A 15472-nucleotide genomic window follows, 5' to 3' on the forward strand; every position below is an offset into this window, starting at 1 on the left:
TTCCCCCCCCCCCCCCTCCCCTCTCTTTCTTCTTCTCTTCCTCTTTCTTCTTCTTTTTCTCCTTATCCTGCTCCTTCCCCAGCAAACCACTCCCTGGTTCTTTAAACACCTTCTCTTGTCTTTGAACTTGGCCCTATATCTATGGAAGCTTTATAGTATCTTGCTGAGCTTTAGCTACAACTGTGGTCATTCTTATGGATCCCCTAACTTCTCACAGTCTCACCTAATTTGTGAGGGGAGGCCTTGACATACTTCGCAATACTGGTTTCTTGATGCCAGTAAATTCATAGTACCACAACTGTACATGAGAGATATAAAAGATTAACAATCAATCTATAACCTTAACAACAAATATGTAACCATAATAGTAAATCTATACCTTCACAATCAAACTGTGACCTTAACAACAAATCTGTAACATTAACAACCAATCTATTGGACTAACAACACAAACTATCTACAACCTTAACAACCAATCAGCAACATCAACAACTAATCAGTAACCTTAACAATAGATGTGTAACCATAACAACCATTATATAACCTTAACAACAAATCTACAACATTGACAACAAATCAGTAAACTTAATAACTAGGCTATCTGCAACTTTAACAACCATCCTATAACCTTAACAACCAATATGCAACCTTAACAACAAATTTGTACACATAATGAACAATCCTTAACCCTAACAACTAATAACTATACTTAAGAACAAATCCATATCCTTCACAATCAAGAATGCATACATTATAGTCATTGCTCTAAACAATAAAAAGTATGAATACTTATAGACACAAGATGGATACACTCTTGCAGATATACCATCTTCTTTCCAGCAGCAGGACCCTTCAATGCTTTTTCCATTGCATCATTTGTCTCACTGAGAATATTGCTCCCCCAAGCAATGTTCTTTGCTTGTTCGATGCTATCAATATACTTGAACAAATGTCTTAGTATGCAATAACACTACTTGGACACCAGATCATGCTCAATTGATTCATGATTTGTAGTAGGACAAAGTCCTTTACATCTTTACTGTCATTTAATCATACAAGCCTCATGAGTAGATACTCAACATGGTGTTTGGTGGGTGATGGAGGAGCCTTACTACTGTCGCCCTTAGTTTTGAAAAAAAAACCTCAACCAAATTTGATTTCTTCGATCTCGGTTAAGGTCAACAAAAGCCCCCTCATTGGAGAACTATGTATGGCTCATAACCCAATCAAGGTTGAATGAGCACTGTGTGTCCTCTCCAGTTTTTAAATCAGTAAAGACAAATTTCTTGGTCGTCCCACTATCTCAGCACGTGCTCAAATATGGGAAGATCAAGATCAGGAGGGTGAAAATGAACGTAGTGCCTAAATACACTATCTTCGTAGGCATCCCAATGCCTTTGGCCTCTATATTGCACTAAAGAATGCATGAATTCATAATAAGCAATGAAGCTTGATATAGCCCGCACCTCTAATACAACATTTTGTCTACAAAGCAAAACAACAATACATAATTAGTTTGAAAATAATATGTAATCTTAACAACTATAGATTGGCTGTTGAGGTTATTGAATAGTTGTTAAGTTTATTGATTTGTTATTAAGGTTATAGTTTCTTTTTTATATTTACAGCATCAAAAATAAACTATAACCTTAACAATTAACAACTAAACGTTAACAGTAACCTTAACAACTAACAGCCAAACGTCAACAGTAACCTTCACAGAAGATTCATAACATTAATAGCTAACATACCACATGTTAACAGTAACCTTCACAACTAACAAGCCAAGTTAACAGTAACTTTCATAACAGATTCATAACCTTAATAACTAATGCAGAACCTAACAATTAATGAATGTCATTGACAAGTAAAAGCTAATATTCACAACTTAACTGTAACATTCACAATTATATAGTAAACTCATGTCTTCTTGGTTGTCAACTGCCTCTCTTCCACATCGCTCCTCATCGTTCCTCTCTTTAGTCTAGGAGCGCTCTCTAGGTATCATTGGTGCTACCCTCGAGATCTGTGCGTTGGACTGGGTTTGTGGGTTGAGCTGGACTTGTGGGAAGAGGATAGCTAGCTGTGATATCCTCTAGAACATAGGCACTTGATGTGCCAGCTTCATTCAACTCTATGCTGGAATGTCTTCTTGCGATGACGTACTGTTGTCGCTGATGAAATCTACAGGGGGTGCACGGGCGACTTCTTTGGGAGCTAACTTGTAAGCCATGATGAAAATCAAGGTGTAGGATGACAAGATTACAAGAGAAGATCTTGGATTTTCGCTTTGGGTGGGTTCATGTAGGGTTAGCATTAAAAATCTGGGGATACTCGGTTCACTTGGACAGATGAGAGAAGATGACACGTTCGACGAGGAGAGGTGTTTTGAGTAGTGGGAGACGGTTAAATCAAAGGGTATTTTGGGAATTATTTTTTAAAACCGGATCACTTGAGAAGTAGGTTTGGGGGCTAAAGGCAATTGTATTTTGGGGATGGAGGCTTTGCAGGCTTTGAAAATTTCTTGGTGGGGGTTCTTGGTGGGGGGTGGGGGGTGGGGGGATAGATGAAGTTATTTTGGGGGCTAGAAGCAATTTTCCCTTGAAAACAAACTGCCCCGGACCAAAGTTTGTTTGGTGAGGGGAGAGACTACTAAAAGACGACAGGTACTTTGGTGGCCACAGGAGCTTCTCTCTTAGTTTATTGTTTCTTCTCTGCCCACTCCCTCCCCACCCCCCTCTCTCTCATCATATTCATGGTCATGGTTCTATTATCTTCTCAGCCTTCCTTGTACCTACATCCCTTGGCCGGCCGGTCTAGAGTTCACCCTCCCATATCGCCGAACCGCCGGTTCTTCTCACTTCCCAGTCCCATAATTACAATATTGCCCCCCAAGAAGTGTTCCATTACGACAGCTACTGTTACCGGCAGTTGGTTCACCGCCCCCCTCATCTCCCCCAGTGATCACTGGGGCACTTGGACTGCTATCATTGCCACCGCTGCCTTTGGCATCTGGTAACTACTTATTTTTAGTTGAATTTTGATTCAACTTTATTTTATTGTAAGGAATTACATGTTGTTAATGCAACGAATACTGATTGCCTACATAGTCATACGTTTTTTCATTCAATTCTCGTTTGGTCCTCCAATCAAGTTCTTTTAGCCTGCATTTACGCATTCTTACTCCATCGATTACAAGGGCTTTTCTTATAATAAGATTAGTTTTTATTTCAAAAACCCCAAACATTTGGGGGTTTGCACATAGAACCTTTTCATTTCATAAAAGAACCATGAGGTGTAAACTTTACTTAATTGATCCTTGCCTGTAATTGGCAAATAACTAAAAAGATCACTGAGAGAAAGACTACGATGTCTGTAAATGGCAAATGGCTAAATTAGATGACACGTGTTTCTGTTGAGGACATTTCAGTTATTTGCTAGATACCCAATAGGGGGTCCATTAAGAAAAGCTTTAAACTTTAAGAGGATTTTGATGGACACCCTAAATTTCAGGTTATGGGGCTATATGTGCAAACCGGGGTCAAATTAACCCATAAAAGATAGAATTTAGGGTCTAATATGACGAAAATTCTATTAATAATCTTATCATTCTACTGTTACATTTTAGTAGTTTCCATTGCACATGAATAAATCATTTCAATCATTTTTTCCATCTTATACTCAATTGAAGCAAATTTTAACCTCCTATGAGTGCACCTATTTCTTGTTCAGTTTCTCAGTGTATATTAGGCTTGTCTAAATTCCATCTACTGACATTATTAAGCATGTCATATTCCACTTGCTAGCTGTTTAATTAATTTAATTAATTACCTGTCGGGTAGCCTTAATATAAAAAAGCAACCGTCCAATTCATTGGATTTTTTATTAATGAGCAGCAAAAATCAATTGATGATCCCGCAAAGTTTGTTTTATTTTTTATTCATCTTTATAGGATAAATAAATTACTATTTTACCCTTTTTATTCATAGAACTAATGGAGGGCTCTCCTTCCCCACAAATAAAACTGTTCGGATTAATGATTGTCAAATATCATGAAGAGATAAATATTGGAGACATTATTGTCTCTAGCAAGTTGGGGTTTAATGGATGGAAATTTTTTTTTTATTAGGCTAAATATCCATTCAGTGGCGGGAGATTTTGTTTTTGCATGATAGAAGATCCAATTTTTGATTTGCAAAGTTAAAGAATTCTATAAGCATTAAAACTAAACTTTTCCTCATTAATTACTTCTTTACCTTTTAGATGGGTTTTTAGAAACGTTTTGGTCAAATAAGATTGACAAAGTATTGAGCCTAGTGCTTAGTCGATTTTGACTATTTCTGTTTATCGAACTTTGTAAGCAATGCTAATGATAGATGAAGTACGTTTACAAATCAAGAGTATTTTACAATTAACTCATGTATAGACAGGTCCATCACAGAAATTCTGCTACACAAAGTTTTTTGCACATGTTGTTTCTTAAATTATCAATTAGAGTTGTAAATGAAAACCCTAATTCATTATGAGATCTCTTGGGCTTTATATAGGCCCCTTACACAACTTACAAATAAGTCCTAATAAATACTAATATATGTCAACACTCCTCCTCAAGATGGGCGAAAGATATCTACTAAGCTCATCTTGTCACATCCTCTAATCATATCTACTGAGCTAAGTCCTTTAGTCAGACAATCTGCTGCCTGGTCCTTAGTCGAAACATGACTTAGCTCCAGTAGTCCACTATCCAACTTCTCTTTGATGAAGAACCTATCGATCTCGATGTGTTTGGTTCTATCATGCTGCACTGGGTTGTTGGCGATATTGATGGCTGACTTGTTGTCACACCACAACTTCATCTTAGCTCCTTGATCCAGCTTCAGCTCCACCAACATACTCTTCAACCATAGCAACTCAGCAACTCCTAAGGCCATAGCTCTATACTCTGCCTCAGCTGTCGATCTCGCCACCACCGACTGCTTCTTGCTCTTCCACGAGACTAAGTTGCCTCCTATGAAGATGCAGTATCCTGAGGTGGACCTCCTGTCATCAGCACAGCTAGCCCAATCAATGTCACAATAGCCCTCAATGCTCATGTGTTCATTCTTCATAAAGATTAGCCCTTTTCCGGGGCATTCTTCAAATACCTTAGAATCTGGTACACTGCGTCCATATGACCCTTCCTTGGATCATGCATGTAGCGACTCACCACGCTCACTGCAAAAGAGATATTGGGGCGTGTGTGACACAGATAGATCAACCAGCCCACCAGCCTTTGGTATCTATCGCGATCAACTGGTTCTCCAGCTTCAGCACCCAGCTTAAACTTCTGATCGATCGGTGTAGTTGCAGGTTTGCATCCTAACATTCCTGTTTCTTTGAGAAGATCCAGTGCATACTTTCTCTGGGATAGGACGATCCCCTCCGCTCCTCGAGCTATCTCTATTCCAAGAAAGTATCTAAGCAAGCCAAGATCTTTCACCTCAAATTCCTTACCCAGTCTCACTTTGAGTTGGGCAATCTCCTTCTCATCATCCCCTGTAATAATCATATCATCCACATATACTGCAAGCAAGGTGATGTGACCTCCACTTCTTCGAAAGAACACGGTATGATCGGCGCTGATCTGCTGGTACCTCATACCAATCATAGCCCTCCTGAATCTATCAAACCAAGCACGAGGAGACTGCTTTAGCCTATAGAGAGACTTTTTCAATCTGCAGACCTTTCCTACTGTCTGATCTAACCGAATCCTGGTGGTATCTCCATGTATACCTCATCCACTAGATCTCCATGAAGAAATACGTTTTTCACATCTAGTTGGTGTAGCTTCCATCCACCATTTACTGCCAGAGAAATTAAGGTCCGAACAGTGCTCATCTTTGCCACCGGTGCAAAAGTCTCATCGTAGTCGATACCATATGTTTGACTATATCCTTTTACCACCAGACGAGCTTTGTAGCGCTCAACCTGTCCATCTGGATTCTGCTTCACAGTGAAGACCCACTTGCATCCAACTGCTCTCTTTCCTTTTGGTAGTTTTACTAACTCCCAAGTGCGGTTCTTCTCAAGGGCCCTTAGCTCTTCGTGCATAGCAGCTTTCCATTTCTGGTCCTTCTTTGTAACCTGCTAATTGTTAGGTATAGTAACAGAGTCCAGTGATGCAATGAATGCTCCATGTGCAGGGTGGATGTTAGAATATGATACAAATTGAGCAAGATCCCAATCATATCTATCGGGAGAATTTCCCGCATTACTGCGAGTAGTCCTCCGTACAGTTATTGGTGTGGGATGAGTAGGAAGAGGAATAGAATCACCTTGAGAGGAATCTGGTGGTGGTGTAGGTGTCTCAGGAGTCGGGACAGGCGTTGGCAAGGGACTTAGCACCAGTGGCACTGTAGGTACTGTTCCCGCAATTTGTTTCCCCTTCCTACTATAGGTAAGTAGTTCCCCCTGAGCCGTTGGTCTAACACCTCTTGTCTCATTCTCCTCTTCTTCTTCATTCTCTTGCTCCTCCTCAACCAAGTCTCCTTCCCAAGGAATCGTTACAGAAATTGATTTTTCCGATCTCTCACCATTCTCAGACATTGATTTCTCCATATTTACCAATCTCTCACCATTCTCCTCCTCTCGCCTCATACTTCCAGTATTAGGCGAGTTACCAGCGGATGAAGTTACCTTCTGGGTGTAATATGGCTCAAGCTCTCTAAAGTGCACATCCATGCTCACAAACAACCTTTTCTCCACCGGGCTCCAGCAAACATATCCCTTCTGAGTAGCCGAATATCCCACAAAGATGCACTTCACGGCTCTAGGGGCAAGCTTCCCGACAGATGGCCTGTTGTCCTTCACAAAGCACACACAGCCAAACACCTTGAGTGGAAGGATCCCACCATTATCTCCCTTCAATATCTCACACGGAGACTTCCAATCCAACACTCTCGAGGGCATTCTGTTGATCAACGCTGCTGCGGTCAATACTGCTTGCCCCCATAATGTTTCTGGGACATTCATAGAGATCATCATGCTTCTAGCAACCTCTAAAAGATGTCTGTTCTTCCTTTCCGCTATCCCATTCTGGGCTGGTGTGTATGGACAGGTTGTCTGGTGATGTATTCCTTGAGCTGACAAATATTCTTCAAAGGCTCTGTTGGTATACTCTGTCCCATTATCTGACCTCAATACTTTCACCACTGCTCCGTATTGAGTCTGAACAGTCTTATGAAAATTTTGGAAGCACCCAAACACATCACTCTTATTCTTCATCAGGTATAACCAAGTAACACGAGAGAAGCAATCAATAAATGTAACAAAATATTTGTATCCATTCATAGAACTTGTGGAACAAGGCCCCCAAACATCTGAATGTACCAAGTCAAATACACGAGAACTTCTATGGCCTGAACTAATATAAGAGCTTCTAGTAAGCTTTCCAAACTCACATGCATCACACACAAGTTTCTGTTTATTTGCTTTCTCAAATAAAGAAGGATACAATCTACCTAAAACACTAAAGGATGAGTGTCCCAAACGCTGGTGATGAAGCATTAACTCATTTTCAGCACTCATTTTAGATCCTACTCCTGCTTCCTCTATGACTGACACCAATGCTGAATCATTCAGGTTACAATCAAATCCCTATCGCTCCAGAAGATCAGGAGAAAACCACCTTCACTTGCCCGTATGAACATTCACATACTGACGCATGCCTTTTGGCATGTGCAACGCACCTGCCACTTTCCAACGCTGCATGATCAGTGTTTTTTCTGACATGGTAGAGAGATTTCTAGAAATTTTTATGGACGACTTTTCCATTTTTAGCAGTATTGCCTCTGACGAAGAACGAAGTGGATGCCTCCTCAGTCCCACTCCTCAAGTCTGCATCCCTTGCTACTTGCTGCTTCCTCCTGAGTGTCACCAGGAGAGCACGATCCTCCTCAGTAAAGACCGCCTCAGCTTCTTCTTCTTCTGCTACCGTCAGATTCGCCCGATTCCCTGCTCCTCTTCCACCTCGTCGACCCCCACGGCCACGACCACGACCTCCGAACTGTCCACGTCCACCCGAAGAACGAAGTGGATGCCTCCTCAGTCCCACTCCTCAAGTCTGCATCCCCTGCTACTTGCTGCTTCCTCCTGAGTATCGCCAGGAGAGCACGATCCTCCTCAGTAAAGACCACCTCAGCTTCTTCTTCTTCTGCTACCGTCAGATTCGCCCGATTCCCTGCTCCTCTTCCACCTCGTCGACCCCCACGGCCACGACCACGATCTCCGAACTGTCCACGTCCACCCGAATCTTCTTCCTTGGGTGGTTTGGTGCACGCATGCCTTAGATGACCCACCGCACCGCGGTTATAGCACTGTCGAGTCTCTCCCCTAGATCCAGTATTGCTAGAGGCTGCCAGTGCTGACTTCACCACCGGAAGTCCACCTGTCCCCGCCTGCAGCCGAATGCGAGTCTCCTCCTGGATCATGGCAGAAACAGCCTCCTCAAGCGTGGGAATTTTCGGCTGAGCTAGCAGTAATGCAATTCGCTGAGCGAACTCTGATGTCAATCCCTTGAGAAACACCATAGTCCTCTCCTGTAGAAAGGCCTCCCGCTCTTTACATCCTGGGTCCTTGCAGCTTGCCCGGGGAGAAAAATGGTCATAATCCTGCCACAGACGCTCCAGCTCTGTAGCATATTCTTGTACAGTCCTCTCTCCCTGGACTGTGGCGTCAATCTCTCCTTTAATCTGGAACACCCTCAGGTTATTCCCCACTCCATCATATGTTCTCCTCAACTTCTCCCAGACATCCTTCACCTTCTCAATGCCATCCACCGTGGCGGCGATCGTCGGGACCAGTGAGTTGAGAAGCCAGATGTACACCAACATATGAGTGGACTTCCACTCATCTCGTCCTTCCGAGTCCTCATCCGGTTCTGTCTTCTCTCCGGTCAAGTAACCCTCCAGGTTCCTCCCTGCAAGGGTGTATCTCACCCGTCGTGACCAACTCAGGTAGGTACTCGGTCCATCAAGCTTCAGATCGATGGTCGGAAGCTCCAACTTCTTCGATGGTCTTGTCGCGCTTTCATCAGCCGACAACTTCATCAACTTCATCAAAGTTGACACCTCCGCAGGGTTCAACTTCTTGATGATCTCCTCCATCGATCAAGCTTCAGATCCAACACCTGTTCTTCAAACCCTTGTTGTGTGCAGTGAAAATTTCGGCAGCACTTCTGCTGCACAACAAGAGTAAGATCTTCCAACAAATTCTCGTTTCTCAGAGGAAACTAGAATAAAAAACAGTTATATATCTCATCGATGTGAGATATATACTCTTCCTGTCATCAGTTCGAGGACTGAGTCGAGGGAACCAATGTCAAACTCTAGGTCCAGCATGGTGCGGCAGGGGGTACGAGGTGGCAGCGGCTAGAGGGGGGGGTTTGGAGGGGTTCGGGTATGGTATGGTTCGGTGGGATTAGGGTTCAAAGGGGTTCAATGGGCAGCGGGTTCGGGTGTTTGGCAGCGGGTTCGGGTGGTTGGCAGCGGTGTTTTTTTTTTCCAGCGGGTGTGCGGGTTTGCAACGGGTTTTCAGCGGTGGCAGTGGATTGGGGGCGGCGGCTAGGGTTAGGGTTTTTTTTTGTGGAGGCTCTGATACCAAGTTGTAAATGAAAACCCTAATTCATTATGAGATCTCTTGGGCTTTATATAGGCCCCTTACACAACTTACAAATAAGTCCTAATAAATACTAATATGTCAACAATTAGTATATGATCATGTGGTCTTGTAACTGACCTACGACTATTGTCAATCAATTTTCTGAGCATTGTAGGGTGACAAATTCCAGAAGTCCTTCATTATATTTATACTTCTTTGATTGGATGAACCACATCATTCTCACTTATCTGCTTGATGAATGATCGTTCCTAAATAAAGAGTCATTTTTGGCATTGGCTAGGTCAGAGAAAACGAAGATTGGGGGTGCAGTGAGTGGAGCAGTTGTAAGCATTCTGCTAGGCCTCACAGCGAGCAATATTGGAATCATAGCTTCTGAGGCTCCAGCATATGGAGTTGTAATGGAGTACTTGCTTCCCTTGGCTATTCCTTTGCTTCTCTTTAATGCTGATCTTCGCAAAGTGATTAGGTCTACGGGGACACTTCTCTTGGCATTCCTACTTGGTTCTGGTAAAATCACTTCCAAATGCAAGGCCTAATCTTTGTTTTTCTGATATGAGACCTTTTCATAACTTTTTCTTTCTTTTGATTTCTAGTTGGGACGATAATTGGGACTATTTTAGCTTACCTACTGGTGCCAATGCGATCTCTTGGGCAGGATAGTTGGAAAATTGCTGCAGCCCTCATGAGTAGCTACATTGGTGGATGTAATGTCAATGATTCTTGCAGATTTTTTCCTTATATAGCTTCCTCCTTTTTCCCATTTATGAATTATTTACGTGATAAAAAACAAGAATTCACAAAAAGCTAGATACAGTCACACGGCTATATCTGTATGATTGTTTATTTATGAAATTACCAGAGTCATGCATGCATATAAAATGCCACTTTGTGTCTTTCAAAAGTCAGTTGAAACTCATTAGTTTCATTCCTGAAGTAAAGCATTGAGATGAGTCCTTTATCAAGTGAAATGAAATTTATGATATGTCAAGTTCCCTTCATTCAATTTTTTGCTATTTCCAAGTGTTTGCATAATGAGTAATTGACACTGTTGGATCCTGTTTTTTCATGTTCTATTATTTTCATATGTAAGTAATATTTACTGCTCTGGAAGCAAGATGAATTTCTCTTATATTTTGATTATGATGATTTTTTTGTGCTCTGTCTATACTCTAGCGGTTAATTATGTTGCTGTCTCGGAGGCTCTTGGTCTTTCTCGATCTGTTCTCGCTGCTGGACTGGCTGTAGACAATGTCCTGACTGCTGTATATTTCACATCGCTTTTTATGTTGGCTTCTAAAATACCTTCAGAGACTTCTCTTCCCCCAGTTGGTGTGTAGGTGTTCCTTTAACTTATCCTATTTTAGTGTCAGATGGTCTATCTGTCAAATTTTTATCATGTACATTTGAGCTTCTGTTTAATCATGCACACTCTTATTCTAAACTAAAGATCATGTTGACTGCACAGATGGTTCTTCATAGCATGGTCTTTCACCACTAATGTGTATGATTTAGTTTATGTTGGTTACCTGTTGCATCATTTGAAAGTATATGTGCCTGATTAAGGCTAATATTTATCACAGCTGATCTAGATATTTGATAATTGTTTGAGCACAAAAAGGTTTCCATTCGACATTGGTTGACCTCAATGTTGACAGTTTGTTAAGTTTCTTTGAGTTTTTTAAGCAACAAGTCACTTGTGCCAATTCATTGAAAAAGAGTATGCTTCATGAACCTAGAGCATGAGGGTGGACATGTGGACAATTAAAGTAGGAACTACAAGTTTGAGGGTTTATGACACTTCGATGAGGGGATGTGTGTGGCCAAAAATTCAACCAAGAATCCAGTGCTCCATGAAATATTTGGTGGCGGTTTTTATTAGAGTTGAATACTCAATCGTTTCTCTTGTTTTTAAATGTTTGAAGATAGTTTGTTGGCTGTAGATAAAGATCAATATTCTAGCTTATGAAGCTCCCTTCTATAATGCATGTACTAAGTAGTATATCATTCATATTTCTCTAAAACTTTCATGAAATTGGCTGTATTTAGTCTTCCTATCAAGAATTTCTTTCACACCCTTGTGTCCAAGTATCTGCAGTAAAAATTATATGGTATATAAACCGGGTAGGGTATCTACTAGTCACATAACCTTCCTGGATCTGTTCTACTTGGTTTTCAGAAATATCATTTGTGGAATAAGATCCCACCGTGAGTCTGTGTGTGTATAAGTCTTACGTGTTTAAGGATAACACGGAGGATTCAAACTAACCTTCAACTTTAGCAGATAACATGGAGGATTCTGGCGATCAAGTGGGAGACAAGCTTCCTGTGTTTAAAAGTGCTACTGCAATTGCTCTATCATTCACAATCTGCAAAGCTGCTTTAATTATTACCAAGAAAATTGGTTTTCAAGGCGGTACTCTACCTTGTATTACAGCTATTATTGTGCTCCTGGCGACCACATTTCCAGCACAATGTGCAATTCTTGCTCCTGCTGGAGAGGCTATTGCTTTGATTCTGTTGCAGGTATTTCTCTTGAACAGTAAATTGTTTATCCGGTGCACTTGTGTGCTAATTCTCATTGTTCATAATCTATTACATTCCCATTTTAGTGAATAAACTCCTGGCCGCTAATACTAATATAGTTTCTTCATCATTAACATGTGAACATTAGGTATTCTTTTCTGTGGTGGGAGCAAACGGTAGCATCTCAAATGTCATTAAAACATCGCCAAGTATCTTCACATTTGCTTTCATCCAATTGGCCACGCATCTAGCTGTGATTCTTGGAATTGGGAAGTTACTTAAATTTGACAGGAAGCTACTTCTTATCGCTTCCAATGCCAATGTTGGAGGCCCTACAACTGCCTGTGGAATGGCAAGCACTAAAGGATGGAGTTCTTTGACAGTTCCTGCAATTCTTGCTGGCATTTTTGGAATTTCCATGGCGACGTTTCTTGGTATTGGGTTTGGGCTATTTATACTACGACACATGTAAACGTTTATGGAGTAATATCCTACAAAGGACACCCTATAGAAAATCATATATGGAGATGGGAGACATTTGTAACAATAAGTCCGACTGCACTAGTGATGTATATAGAGGGAGAGTCGTTACAATTGTACCAGTTTTTTATGACCAAGAATCCCTTTGAATATATATCCAATGCAGGTATCTTTTGTTGCTGTATTTTTATCTTTCGGCATTATATCGTTTCACTTACATTTCATTTTCGAGTTAAAATGAATATTTTATAGTAGTTGTAAGTTTATTTTATTTTCAGCAACAGAATGCAATTTTGATTGCTTGTTAAATTTCAAATTGTATTAATATTTACCCTGAAGTCAAATCCTTTATTTTTTTTTGTTCCATTCACTCTTTGTTATGCTTATCAGTATATTTCTTTCTCATCTGAGAGCCAATGTCGTGAGTTCGGCAAAGTACAAATTGCTAAACTCTGAAGATAGGGGCATAATTGGTGAAGTTAAGAGCCTGTTTTCTACTTAAGTTGCTCGTGTTTCAAGCTATTTTGCATCCATCTCAATGCTTTTGTTTTTAGACTGTAATGCACAGCGTTGATTATATGTATAGGATTCAACTGATTGTTCCTTCATTCTCAAAGTTTTTTAAATTCTAACAATTATTCACAGTCAGAACTTGACGCCCTGCGATCCCATGCGCTCGGTATGAGCCACCAAACTAGGGGGGCACAACAATATCCCCCCCCCCACCCACCCCTCCCCCCCTCCCCTCGCCCCACCCCCCCCCCCCCCCACCCCCCCCCCCCAGCCCCCCCCCCCCCCACCCCCCCCCCCCCCCCCCACCCCCCCCCCCCCCCCCCCCCCCCCCCCCCCCCCCCCACCCCCCCGCCCCCCCCCCCCTCCTCCCCCGAACCACCCCCCGCCCCCCCCCCCCCCCCCCCCCCCCCCCACCCCCCGCCCCCCCCCCCCCCCCCCTCCCCCCCCCCCCCCCCCCCCCCCCCGCGCCCAACTGAATTCATCATAGGGCTCAGACCGACCCCTCGGCAGCAGCGAATTCTGTACACCAAGTACTCGTGGTTTTTGTCTCGGTTACAGTCTTCTCCCTTTCTCTTTATTTATTTATTTATTATTTTTTCAGGGAAGTACTGGAACTTTCTTGTGTTTGTTTTTGGCTCCAGTTGACATTAATTTTCGTCATACTAATTGCACTTTTAATGGAACGAATTAAATGATGAAAATTTCATAGCTTGATGAATACCATGTTCGGGTCGAAAATCGTTTTCTTCATTGCGGGACTCATTATAACTTCAGTCGTTACAATGATTCAAAAGGAAGGACTTTTTATAAGCCTCCTTACACAATGCAAATGAAAATATTACAATTTTCTTGAAAACACACGCAGATAGATTGTTTATCGGTCTTCTGTTTGCGCGGGATCTTTACAGGTACCGGGGTTTATCCGTGGACCACCAACTGATCAGATCCGAATAACGATTTCGTTGCCTCGTAAAGGAGACAAGAAATTGAAGTGACTATCTCGGCAACAGCGAGATAATCACTCTTCTCTAGAATCGCAGCTAGGTGTGATCTCAAGGGAAACGGATGAACGGGATGCAGATCTCTCTCAAACTCTTCTCCTCCTTGTGCTGAAGAACTCGCCAAGATCCCTTCCTCCTCTTTGAAATTCGTGTTCCTCACTCTTCAATTTGACAGGACTTCGCCGAGGCTCGAGAATTCCGGATCTGTGCAAATGAACGCCTAGGGCCGTATTTATAGGCTTCAGATGCTCGGTGTTCGGATAAAAACGATCGATTTGATCTCATCCTCAGTTGTAACCACTTAACCATGTTCCAAGATAACTTCAGATCAATTGGGGAGGCTTTGGATCAAAATATACTCAAATCCGGGCGGTTAACGAGCGAAATCAACATTTTTAGGCGTGAGACAGACTTTGTGTCTCAGCTTTGGCCGAGACCCGATTGCGCGTCTCGACTTGTTTTTCGTGTAATTCCTTGGTCCGATCTCGGAATGATGCGATTCAAAGTGCGTTGGAAAGCCGGAGTGGAGATCTACAATCTCCTATGAGTGAATCATATGTGGAGTGGACGAGACACGAGTGGCGCTTCATCTTTCGTGAGTGTACCGTAACTCCCGTTCGGATAGTCTCTTCGTTATTTCGTCGTCCCGTTGATTCGTATGCTTCGTCGACTTGCTTCATGCGCTCGTCCATATCAAATAATCCCCTTTGACTCGGATAATGATGCTCATCATCTTCTGTCTCGAGCTATGTGCGGGAACCTATAGGTAATTTTTGATACCTATAGATACCCCCTCCAAAGTGTTTCAGTCTTATTTTTTTCATAGAAGAGTCTGGAATACTTTGGATGTGATAGGCCCAACCTTCAGTCAGTGTAAAAGGACCTACAATTGGCTTCAGTTCTTGACTTCTTCGATTTTCAGTCTATTCAGTAGTTTATCGAATAGTTGAAATTCTTCTGGAGCTATGTTTATCATCTAACCGTTGTTGAAGTCTCGAACTGAAACTGGTGTGTTGATTTTTGATTTTAGCTCGTGTCGTTGAGTCGACGTTGAACTGACTATCTTCATCGGGGATTCATATCTGAATTACGACTGAACTCCCTAGGGTTGTCATATAATCTCAAAGAATCAGAGGGCGTATTGACTGATACCGCAGGGTGTGTCGACCGAAGAGGCATCGTCTCGTCTGGTTAGTCGAGATGTCGAGTCGACACAGAGGGTGTCGTTTCGTCTGGCAGAGCTTCGTGTTGACTAGTCAGGCTTCGTGTCGACTATCTTCACATCGGATGGCTTCGTG

The 15472-nt window shown here is 42.2% G+C and overlaps 1 protein-coding gene across 2 annotated transcripts; it reads left to right on the plus strand.

Annotated features, from left to right (window-relative positions):
* On the plus strand, positions 2712–12848 carry LOC109823498 (uncharacterized membrane protein YjcL-like). 2 transcript variants are annotated; one of them, XM_020389778.1, is made up of 6 exons: positions 2712–3015; positions 9938–10164; positions 10251–10361; positions 10831–10986; positions 11936–12180; positions 12329–12848. In XM_020389778.1, exons 1-6 carry the CDS (start codon positions 2756–2758, stop codon positions 12650–12652), a joined length of 1323 nt encoding a protein of 440 aa, XP_020245367.1. In that variant the 5' UTR covers positions 2712–2755; the 3' UTR covers positions 12653–12848. The 2 variants fall into 2 exon arrangements, with proteins under 2 accessions (XP_020245367.1, XP_020245374.1); XM_020389785.1 differs by having other exon boundaries at positions 11939–12180.

Source organism: Asparagus officinalis, chromosome 1, assembly GCF_001876935.1.
Source record: "Asparagus officinalis chromosome 1, Aspof.V1, whole genome shotgun sequence".
Lineage (NCBI taxonomy): Eukaryota > Viridiplantae > Streptophyta > Magnoliopsida > Asparagales > Asparagaceae > Asparagus > Asparagus officinalis.